Source organism: Schistocerca cancellata, chromosome 6 (assembly GCF_023864275.1).
Source record: "Schistocerca cancellata isolate TAMUIC-IGC-003103 chromosome 6, iqSchCanc2.1, whole genome shotgun sequence".
Lineage (NCBI taxonomy): Eukaryota > Metazoa > Arthropoda > Insecta > Orthoptera > Acrididae > Schistocerca > Schistocerca cancellata.
Window position 1 is genome coordinate 499292767 of NC_064631.1, and position 12725 is coordinate 499305491.

Genomic DNA, 12725 nt, shown 5'->3' on the forward strand with positions numbered 1-12725 from the left:
CTAAGCGAGGCGGCGCTGCCCTGCACAGGTGCCCGCCAGCCGCCAGCCGCCGCCACCGTTCGTGACGCTCCGGCGACTCGCGCGCCGGCCGAGGTCCTCCCCATTGTTGCGCGGGCAGAGAGGCGGGCCGCATGCCGCGCATGCGCGCTCACTGGCAGCCGCTGTCGCAGGCGCGCCTGGTGCTGCCGCCGCTGCGCGACGCGGGCGCGCGATCGACCAGCTGGCAGTCGATGCGGGGGCGTCCCGGGCGCTGGTGCGCGCTGCTCGCGGCCGCCGCGGCGGCCCTGCTGCTGCTCCAGGCCGCGCTCGTCGACCAGAGGGCTGCCGGCGGCGCAGACACCGCCTTCCGAGACGACGACGCTCCCTTCGGCGGTCCCCAGCAGGTAGGTGCGGCGCCGCTTCCTTACCGTCCGCTGCGCGCCAGCGCGTTGATGGGTGCGACCCACGTGGGGGCGCGCGTGTGCCGCTGGTGCATAACTGACCTTCTCCAACTTCATTCTGTTATTCGGAAGACGGCGTCCTTAAGGTACATCCCACTTCAAAAACTACTCAGATAACGAAGTCAGCAGTGCACTATGTATTTTGAAAAAGACTTTTTATTTTAAAGATGGAACACTTTAAGTTTTACCGTGACAGTTACGAATATTTATTGTAACTACAAATTACTGTAACCATTCACAACCTATTTCCCCTACGCGTGTCGGAGAGTTAAACCTCCATCATCAGGTGGATGTTTGTCAATAAACCTTGTATGTATGAGTTCTGGATATCCTGTGGCACATTTTGATGAGACCCATAAAATATTAGATACAGGCTCCCAGGTAGATGCTATTTTTCTTGACTTCCGGAAGGCGTTCGATACAGTTCCGCACTGTCGCCTGATAAACAAAGTAAGAGCCTACGGAATATCAGACCAGCTGTGTGGCTGGATTGAAGAGTTTTTAGCAAACAGAACACAGCATGTTGTTATCAATGGACAGATGTCTACAGATGTTAAAGTAACCTCTGGCGTGCCACAGGGGAGTGTTATGGGACCATTGCTTTTCACAATATATATAAATGACCCAGTAGATAGTGTCGGAAGTTCCATGCGGCTTTTCGCGGATGATGCTGTAGTATACAGAGAAGTTGCAGCATTAGAAAATTGTAGCGAAGATCTGCAGCGGATAGGCACTTGGTGCAGGGAGTGGCAACTGACCCTTAACATAGACCAATGTAATGTACTGCGAATACATAGAAAGAAGGATCCTTTATTGTATGATTATATGAAAGCGGAACAAACGCTGGTAGCAGTTACTTCTGTAAAATATCTGGGAGTATGCGTGGGGAACGATTTGAAGTGGGATGATCATATAAAATTAATTGTTGGTAGGGCGGGTACCAGGTTGAGATTCATTGGGAGAGTCCCTAGAAAATGTAATCCTTCAACAAAGGAGATGGCTTACAAAACACTCGTTCGACTTATACTTCAGTATTGCTCATCAGTGTGGGATCCGTACCAGATCGGGACGGAGGAGATAGAGAAGATCCAAAGAAGAGCGGCGCGTTTCGTCACAGGGTTATTTGGTAAGCGTGATAGCGTTACGGAGATGTTTAGCAAACTCAAGTGGCAGACTCTGCAAGAGAGGCGCTGTCCAGAGCTTGCTGTCCAGGTTTCGAGAGGGTGCGTTTCTGGATGAGGTATCGAATATATTGCTTCCCCCTACTTTTACCTCCCGAGGAGATCACGAATGTAAAATTAGAGAGATTCGAGCGCGCACGGAGGCTTTCAGACAGTCGTTCTTCCCGCGAACCATACGCGACTGGAACAGAAAAGGGAGGTAATGACAGTGGCACGTAAAGTGCCCTCCGCGACACACCGTTGGGTGGCTTGCGGAGCATAAATGTAGATTTAAATGTAGAAGTCATGAATAGTGTATTGTTCTTTCCTTCTTCTTCTTTGCCACTAGACGGTGCCAAAGTTTACCGAGAACTCGTACTTACAATACGTAGAGGTACATGTCGTACTGACACACATCCACTTGATGGAAGTTTAACCATCTGAAACGCATAGCGGAAATGAAAGTGCATTGTAACTGGTTACCGTAATTTGTAGTTATAGTCGATACTTGTTATTGGAAAGTGTCTTCATCCTGTTCCGAATGTAATGGGTCATTAGAACTAAGAGCCACAAACGACAGAGCGCAAAATTACTGCTAAAGTCCTAAAGATATTAAAACGTAGCTTCTTATTACGAAAGTAACTGGTTTTCCCTTTAACACGCATTAAATGTCCATCGATGCCATGCCTATGCCATCTAACACAGTGTGCGTCGTGCGTATGCACTTCAGTCCTACATCATCGCAGATTTATTTTAAGCTGTAGGCATTGCTGAAGCAATTACACTCGTAATAAGTGCCATTAGTGCCATATTATTTGACATACGTGCTACATCGATATGCACTAAACTCTTCTGGAAATGGCTCACTCAGTCAAAAAGCCGGTAACAAATAAGGAAATGGTGATTTGTTATGCTTCTAAATAAAGTTTTTTTTTAACATTACACTAGTAGTAGGAGCTCACTAGTAGTAGGAGCTGCCTCAAAACACAGTGTCTTCTTGAGTTTTCTTGGTTCACAAGACGATAAACACATACAAAAATTAGAAAATTTGTACGTAAATTAACATCTATCAAACGCCGCGCCTGAACATTATCTAGCGGTAAAGACATAGTCTTAACAGGCAAGAACAATAAAACATTATATTGGGTTTGCAGGTGTTGTAATTTATAAGTCGCTATTGCTTATGTCCGCCATCTCAACTGCTCTGGGAGAGTTGTTAAGTTTATCAAGACAATACTCGATTGAGTGCGAACTGTAGAGATACAGCCTATTTGAGGAGGAACGATGTTCAGATTCGGGGACGTCTGAATCAACGAACGAAGTCGCACAGGAACTGCAGCTTGTCAGACAACGACGCAACTGCGGCCGCAGTTGCCGTAGAATTTTAATTCTCTCTCTCTCTCTCTCTCTCTCTCTCTCTCTTTCTTCCGCTATTGTCTTCTACGTGTGTGTGTGTGTGCCTGTTTGCTCTTCCCGAGTCTCGCAGTTCCGGCGCTGTTAAGTCGGGCAGCGTCTCGTGACGTCCTCCCTGTGGACACGCGTGACCGTGGACGTCATTACGTCATGAAGCCAGGCGCTCTCTCACGCCCGGCTTGGGCTGATTAACGTCCATTAGACCCGCAAGTTGCTGTGTTGCGTAAGAAGCATTTCATCTCGCAGAATTTTTACTTATAGAACATCAAAGAACTAAACATTCCTCAAAAAAATAATTACTTTTTCGTCATATTTTCGTTGCCTCAGTTGTACATCCAATTTTTGCGACAAAGCCACAACAAGCCCATACAGACCGCTGTCAGCCGCATAAAGTTCCTGCTACGTACTACCAGGTGTAGAAGTGTGAACCCAGAATTTGGTTGCAATAATTACTCTTCTGTTGTTTGAAACTGATAAACAATATTTCATTCAAAATAATCTCCATACTATTTATTTCTCCCACCTCTGGCAGGCTATGAATACCACGCAAAAAAAAAACAGTTATTTTGAAGCGAACCAGTCAGCCAGTCATTTTTGTACATTTTCACACGAATTGAAGCGTTGCCCAGTGTCCCAGTGATGCAAATAGATAATAATCGGACGGAGCCAAGTCTGGAGAATAAGCCTCGATCGTTTCCCTGACCCGTTTTGCTGTGTGTGATGGGGCGTTATCTTGGAACAATCTGACTTTGTGTTGCCTTTTTCCATATTCCGGTCGTTTTTCAAGTATGCTCGATTTACAAGGGTTGAATAAGAAGTAATGCCTCCACCTTCATTAGATCGGTTTGGATGGGATTTATTAAAATCAAACGCAGAAATAATCCTTAGAATGTGATTTTTAATTGCCAATATTCACTTTTCCACATAATCACCAGCCAACTGCATACATTTCTGCCATCGATGAACAAGTTTTCTGAAGCCGTCACGGAAGAAGTCGACACTCTGTTTAGGCAACCACAGTCTCACAGTTCTCTCAACGTCTTCATCAGAAGCATAATGATGTCTCCGCAAATCGTCTTTCATTATCAGGAACAGATGGAAGTCAAACGGTGCTAAATCTGGACTGTACGAAGGATGCCGTTCGGTGGTGGGATTCAGTCTCTGAAGTTCTGCTGTGGTGGCACGTGAAGTGTGTGGTTATCCATTGTCTTGCTGCAGGAAAACATTTCCCTTTTCCTTTCGGACCCTTGTTAGCCGGCATTTCAGAGTTCACAGCGTTGTGATGTAACGCTCCGAATTTATTGTTGTTCCACGATCAAGAAAATCAACATGGATAACACCATCTGCGTCCCAGAACACTGTGGCCATGATTTTTCCAGCTGAGGGCTGCGTCTTGAATTTCTTTTTCTGGGGCGAGTCTTTGTGTCGACATCCCATAGACTGTTGTTTCGTCTCCCATGAATCTCCTTTGGGGTGACACCGTGTGCTGTCAAGAATTCAATAACTGCATGTTGTTTAAATCGCATTGATCGACTGTCTGTCCAGGGTTTCGTACTTTACTCTGTAACAACACAACCTGAAACGTCCCCTTAGGAAAATTATACACGACTGTGCTTAAACTGACACACAATATTTTTAGCGCAACGCAATCTGACTTTCAAAAATTCCTCTCACAAAAATCTTCATTACTCGAACTACTGCAATACAGCGAGCGCCACTACTGCCAGCTAAATAAAAGATTCAAACTACGGAAGGCACTAACTACTGATAGGGATAGTTAGCAAATGAAAGATTTTAATAGAGAACAAACAATTTATTTACCTTAATAGTCATAATATATATAGCAGTTCATGACATCCAGTCTTACAAATTTCAAAACTCCGCCATCTCTCTCCCCACATCCACCACTGCTGGCGGCTCACCTCCAACTGCGCAACGCTACGCGCTGTTCACATCCAGCTGCCCAACACTACAATGGCTGACAACAATGCAAACTGGCCACAGACTGCACACAGCACAGCCAGTGATTTTCATACAGAGCGCTACGTAACGTTGCCAATAAGAAAACATAAACAGCCTACTTACAAACCGTCCAATGTTAAGGCTTCCTGCCAACTGGAGCTGTAGAGAAGAGGCTACGGAACAAGCCAATACCTGTCGCATATCAATGCCGCCAACTGTTGAAGAGTTGCGAAGGTGGAGGCGTTACTTTTCAGTCAACCATCGTAAATCGATCATATGCTGTTGATAGCGAACAGTGTTAACGGTTTCACCAGGTTTTAGCAGCTCATGACAGATGACACCCTTCTGATCCCAGTAAACACTGAGCATTGTCTTCGTTCCAAAGCGATTTTGTCTTCAAGTGGATGTCGATGGTTTGCCTGGATTCACTCATGATTTACGACACTTAGGATAATCAGAATATATCTGTTTTTCATCACCTGTCACTATTTCTTTTGTATCTGACGAGCAGCATTTCACAAGTGGTATTTCGATTTCCTTGCTAATTTTATTTAGCGTATGGCTCATAACATCACAGTTAAAATTACAGAAACAACACGATTTTTAAAAAAATGACATATGTATAAACAGAACAATAAATAACAGTTTGTATATAAGGACACCACCAATTGTAAATTTACACTCACAGAAGAGCAATCACAAACAAACGTCCAGCTTAGATAATATATAGTCGATTGCCTCTTGGGTCGCCATTAGGAAATCCTGTGTGTCACCCTCATATGCCCTTAGTGTGCATTCCTGCACGATGTGTTTGACTGTCTGTCTCTCAGCGCCACAGTCGCAAGCGGCCGAAGGAAGTTTACCCCATCTGTGTAAGGAGTCGGCGCATCTCCCACAGTTGGTTCTGAGGCGATTAAGAGTTGACCAAACTTTGCGAGGGCAACCAAATCCTTTTGGTTTACTAATGATGCATGGCATACTGTGGCAGTTTACTGCTGTTCTGCTCTCCCATTCCTCTTTCCATCGGTCATTTATTTTAAAGTTGGCTTGGTGCAGCGCCTGTGCGGTCTTTAGTGGAGGAGGCCTAGACCGGAGTCGGCTTCCTTTGATGTCGTGAGTATCTTCATGGATTTGTAATTAAGGGTTGGTCATGATTTTTTGAAGATTTCCTTGCTGTCTTTCATTCAGTTCATGCGGAACCCGTTTTCCCCACTTTCTGCATTTTCCCCATAGCTTTCAACCGAAGAGAAACGGTCTTTTGCGTTACATTCAATTGTTCCTCGAGTTCCTGTTGGAGCTGAGTATCATCTTCATCCAATAGGGCCTGCAATTCGTTGCCTTCGAACTTTTTCGGTGGTTTCCCGCGCTCGTTGTTTCTCATGTCAAAATCACCACTTTTGAATGTTTTAGACCACTCGAAACACTGTATTTTCCCAAAAGTATGTTCGCCGAAAGCTTCGACAAGCATTCTATGCGATTCTGTGGCAGTTTTCTTCAAATGATAACAGAAAACCAATGCTGTCAGCAAATCGTAGTTCGTAGGCATAGAACTCGACATTGTTTGTAACAAATACCGATCTATGGAACTTGGGTTACTGTGTGTTGACATTCGTCGACAGCCGTTACAGGAAGCAGAGCACTACATTGGCGGCTAGCACCATCTATAGAGAAACTACGGTTTCGTTCTTCTACACCTGGTGCATCACGACGGTTGAAAAAGCGTATACCGAGAAATGCACATCATTTGCTTGTCGCTAGCAACTCTAATCTATCTTGAATTTTGTAAACCGCACAAGAAAATAGGATGCCAGGGAACACGACTTTAATAGAAAAAGTTACTTTCAGACTATTACTTCCCGTCAGCAATACTCACAAAGCCAGACAGCCTGTTACGCAATGTAGTTAGTCACTGAAAGATGTCATACACTGTCAGTGACATAAAATAAACAGCCAGGTGAAAAATAATATTCACCTTCCGATAACTATTTTTTACGTCTTCAACAAATATACACAAACATTCACACTTTTCTGAGTTAGCAACAAACGAAGACTTCAAGGAACCTCTTTGACACGAAAGGTATTCCTGCATTCGAATAATTCTGATATTCTTTTCCTTTGATTTATCTATATAAAAAATCTTTTCTGAATGCACTTAGTTCACATATTCCTAAAAATTTCGGCTGGACAGTATTGTAATAGAAAAACTGATGACGATAGTTTTCAGACCGTCGAAGTGGTTCACCCGATCTATCTCAGTTCTATTTTAGACCTTCGAGTACTGGATATGGTAGGAATCTCGCTCGACACGGAGTAGGATTACGGTTTAATGTCTCGTTGACGGTGGAGTCATTTGAGATAGAGCAGAAGTGCAGATTGAGAAGAGGGTGGTGAAGCTTAAACCACGGAAAACCTTAATCTAGATGGCCGGGAGGCCATTGAAACCACCGTTCTTCCAAGTGCGAGTTAGATCTCTTGAGGATGACCAGGAAATTTACCCATACCTTAAACAACAGCCTTGCTCTAAGAAACTATATAAACATAATGAGTTGTCTCTCTACACCAACCGACATGGATTCCGAAAACATCAATGAAAGGAAAGCCAACATGCGATTTTCCCACATGAAGCCCTGAAAGACATGGATGAAGACAATCAGGTGCATACACTATTTCTTGACTCCAGAAAAGAATTTGACTCAATGCCACACCCAAGATTATTAACGCAAAAGTTCGGTTACATGGGTTATCAAACAGGACTGATAGGATCTTGGTAAGAAGGACGCTACATGTTATTTTGGATGGATTGTCGTCCTCAGATACGCAAGAGTGTTAGCACCTTTACTGCCCGTGTCGAGTGTTAATGACACGGCAAACAGTAAAACTTGCTGGCAGATTAAAACTGCGTTCGGTGACGGGACTCGAACCCGGGGATTTTGCCTTGCACGAGCAAGTGCTCTGCCTACTGAGCTACCCGAGCACGACTCGCAATCAGCCTGTCACAGCTATTCTTCCGCCAGTTCCTCATCTTCCAAATTTCGCGTAAGTTGTTCTGCATACCTTGTGGGACTAGCACCCCTGCAAGAAGGATATCTGCCAGAAGGGTTCATATCACCGCACACTCCGCTGCAGAGTGAAAATCCATTCTGGATGGTAGACAGTATTACTAGTAACTTAAGACTTTTTTCAAATGATACAGTTTTCTGTAAAGTAATATTTTAAAAAAAGCTGCACAAATATTCAGTTGGATATTGATAAGATGCAAATGTGGTGCAAAGATTGGCAACTCTGTGAGCTTGTCGTCGCTCCCTAATGACCAATGACGATTCGCCTTACTTCTTTTCTCTCTTCACTTTCCTTGAATCTCGATGGACTTTTCCACTACTTCTGTCTCAACAGTGGCGCACAACTCTTAAAAATGTACGACAGCATATTGTACAGTATCCATTTCCTAGCGTTTATCTTGTGACACAGGGTTCGATGTGTTCATGATTTTGAAAGTTTTTCATTTTAACTTTGTGGCCTGATGTCCTTCCTGTTACCACAGTCGTCAAGGTAATCTAAGGGGGGAAATTCGTGTGCATTAGATAGCTGGGAATCGTGTAAACGATGTTCGATGGTTAATAAAAAGAAACATCGTCCGTAGTAGGCGGTAATGCAAACGATCTTTATTAAATCACGGGATTAGCTCATTTCGTCGATTTGTCATTTTCAAGCATCTGTAAAACCAACGTGAAAGAGTATCACATTGTCTGCATACATCTCCATGTGTAAGTAACATATTACACACCTCTCAATAACATAACACCTTACCATCCAAAATTCCTACTTGCATGTACAGTATTACGTATTACATGTCGTAATTGTCAAATTATTTTTCACTACACGTAAAAAGTTGGCATTATATTTCATCCTTAGATTGAGAATTCATCCACGTTAACATGACAACTTTAAATACCATATTACGAACCTTGTTCTAAGTGCTGCAGCTGCCGGTTTGTTGTCAAAGACACATACATCCAAACGCTCTCATACTATCGATAAAAAGTGTCAGAGGCACATTACGTATATTACTGGCGTGCCAGACTTCGTTGTTGTGTTGTTTACCAGACAATCCGGTATCAAAGACTATCGAAAGGCATCCAAACAGACATAATAAAATATTTTATACAGTACATTAACCATAATATGTGAGATACGTGTAAATTTTAAAAAAAATATTAAAAAATGTACAATCCATTAACTGCTAGCGACCCAGACTTAACGTATGCCTTATACCGTAGGTCATCAGTGTCTGAATGCTATGTACAGACACACAGAAGCCAAACTATTGATAATTTTGCGGAAGGGTAATCCATAGGAATACTATCTTCACATTTTTATTTATTTAAATTATATTATTACTGACGAACCAGCAGACTCCTCAGTTTATACATATAAACAATGTCTGTTTATTTTCTTTGTATTTCACTAAAATGGGTAAGTGGTAACAGTAAGTAACAAAAATGCAAATGATTGCGAGTATAAACGATACTCATTTCTGGGTACACCTTATTGCAGACATGAAGATCCCAAAACGATCCTCTCGAAAACATGTATATCATTTTACGTGAAGCAAATGCATAGTAACTCATCACCATTTTTTACGTGTAGTGAAAAATAATTTGGCAATTACAACATGTGATATGTAATATTACGCATGTAAGGTGGTACGTTAGTGTGCGGTGTGTTATGTGTTACTTGCATACGGCGATGTATGGAGATGTACAATGACAATGTGATACTAATAATGAAAAGCACCAGTTTGCTTTTGTTCTACAATATTTTATATATATATATATATATATATATATATATATATATATATATATTATTATTATGTTGTTCTAACAAGAACCGACGGAAGATTCTGTTAATATGACAATGTGATACTCTTCCACATGGATTTCACAGGTGCTTGAAAAGGACAAGTCATGGAAATTAGCTAATCGGGCGATTTAAATAAAGATCGTCTCCATTACAGCTTACTATTTTTTAAGATGTTCGCTGTCTTATCGAATTTTGTTTTGCATCGTATTTCCTGATGTAGAAATTGGGGAACAGCCCAGTATTTTCCAAACGAACGGCGAAACCAGCTGAAAACCACGCTCAGTTTGGTAGTTGTACCAGACCAAAGGTCGTTACTGCACCACACGGATTCGATACGAGGCTGGCTCACCTCCATCTTTCGCATTTCTGCACGCGTTTTTTTTCTTTTTTTAACATTATTTAAGGAAGAAGAGCAATGAGCTTCAGGCGGATGGAGATAGCGCGGACAGGGGTCGAAACCCGGGGCCTGGCCACGATGTCTCCTCTTTCCCGTCCCTGATCCAACCCCTCCGATTTGGAAGGCAAGTTAAACAAAACATCTTTACTCGTACAATGGTGCCCTTATAAGGGTAGAGAAAGTAGCTAAACAACAATAAACAAAATTAACCTTAAATACGACTTTAAGACCGTCCTTCCAGCGGAACCCACATCACATACTACATCCGCTGCTACCATCAATCAACATGCCTATGGATCCTTCTAACACGCCACTGGAGCGGCCACGTCTTCGCAAAGAAAGAGTCCACACGGTTCTGTCACTTGTTCCGGTCCGTTTGGTACAACTGACATGCGCGTAAAGTTAAGTTCTCATACCCGACACACCCCCAGCTGTGAAGAGGGTTCAAGAAGACAATATCTAGATAATTAGCAAAGTATTGGCGGTAGCGCGGGTGATATCGTAGACGAGTGAATCGTTGCACTAGGAAGGTCCAGAAATCGAGGAAGCGTTTGTTACCATCCCTGTAAAGATACAACGCGTTCAGCTACACGAGCGGTTAACGCGCTGTAGACTCAACTGTATTTATTTATTTTCATACTTATTTATTCCACAGTACCCAGCCACGACTTTAATGCACTTGCCCGTTATCGCAAAAAGGCGGTGACGTTACAGTAAACAAGTACAGCGGTGCCTAAGGAAAGCGCATCGTGCTGACAATGCTTTCACGTCAGCTGTGCATATACCGTCAACCCCGGTTACGCGCTGACTCGTGATAAACCGACCGCAACGTCCTAAGTCTCAGGTGCAAAAATATTGTGGTCGATTAATACATAACACATGTTCGTTTTATCCATAATCTTTCCACAGTCACAGTCGTGAAATGGTCGCAACTGATAATCGAAACTTTACTTATTTTAATGCTATTACCTACTTCTAAGGTATGTTTAGTAAAAAGTACTGAAAGCAACTAAAGGTTCATAAGCTTCTGCAATTTTCTTCACTTCTCTACACAGTTGACAAGCACAGCACTTGGCACGAAATGCTATTCCGTGTTGTAGTTTGGGTCTTCTGTCATTTTCCTCAGGTGGCCTATAGCTAAGTAGCCATTTTATACTTCCGGTAATTGCTGGAAACGTAATGTGATTTCAACCTACAGACTGGAATCAATAACGTAGCAATTTGTAGTTCCATTGCCAATCGTTTGGCGCTTCAGTCTGGAAACGTGGGACCGCTACGGTCGCAGGTTCGAATCCTGCCTCGGGCATGGATATGTGTGATGTCCTTAGGTTAGTTAGGTTTCAGTAGTTCTAAGTTCTAGGGGACTGATGACCTTAGATGTTAAGTCCCATAGTGCTCAGAGCCATTTGAACCCAATCGTTTACCGTGGAAAACGCACTTCTTTCTCCATCCTCTCTGGCTTTACTCCACAAGGCACTTTACGGCGTGTGGCATTGGATACTTTTTGTAAGACTATCATTTGTCCACTTTCCAAATGATTCGGAGGAGCAACGACCACCGATAGGTCTCTGAATGAGCTCATATTTTCATCATTTTACCGCCATGGTCATTTCGCGCAGTATTACGTAACACGTTTCTTGACTTATGTTTAAACTTAAGCTCTCGGAATTTTAAAAGTTAACATTTCAGTGATGCAGAATGCCTCTCCTGTAGCGTCTGCCACCGAGGTTGGACGAGCACCTCCGAATCGTTTTCATGGTGATCTTCCTCGAATCTCCTCTATTAATTTTGCATCGTAATGATCACATCCCGTCAAGTAACAATCAATAATCGGTCGAATGAAGATTTTGTAAGCCACACCCTCCGTGGGTGAGATACATTTCATTAAAAGCCTTCCAGTGAATTCCTTGGTTGCCGTCCATCTGTCCTGTAGCTAATTTTATGTTGTAGTTGCATTTTAAATGGCTCCCAAAGGTACAGTACTATCAGGTTATCTTCCATTAGGAACTTGGGTGCACTCAGCGACTGTGATATGGTTTGTAAATGATAGAGCACAACAATCAGTCGTCCTTTTTTGCAGGTTTTATTTGGGAAATCTAGATTTCGCCTAGTACCTAGCCATTACCCATGTGCTATTTTATAGTATCAGTGCACTTTCGGACAACAGGGAACTGCAAAAAACGACAACTGATCGCTGTGCTCTATAATGTGTAAAGCGTATACTATTAGATATTTATTTGTTGTGATTGATACCTGTGATTGACAGCCCACCGTGCAATTAAACGGTAATGGATCTTTCCACCTATTTATAGATAACACGCTAGAGTCTTTTATACCGAGGGCAAACTTTACAGTGCCGTTGTCGTAAAACAGGACGAAAGAAGTTAAAGAAATAGTGATAAATGCGAAGAAAACTGATGGAAAGTGTGGAAAAATACAAGAAGTTATAAACCATGAAAATAGTGATCTGACAAAGAATTTACTTTCCAG

General features: G+C 42.8%; 1 protein-coding gene across 2 annotated transcripts in view; it reads left to right on the forward strand.

The window, feature by feature from the left end:
• Positions 1-116: 116 nt before the first annotated feature.
• LOC126190854 (carbohydrate sulfotransferase 11-like) overlaps positions 117-12725 on the forward strand; it is a 362774-nt gene continuing 350165 nt past the window's right edge. For both annotated transcript variants that reach the window (XM_049931443.1, XM_049931444.1), the window contains exon 1: positions 117-383. In XM_049931443.1, coding sequence (XP_049787400.1) covers positions 132-383 — 252 coding nt within the window. In that variant the 5' untranslated portion in view covers positions 117-131. The remainder of the gene's footprint in view (positions 384-12725) is intronic.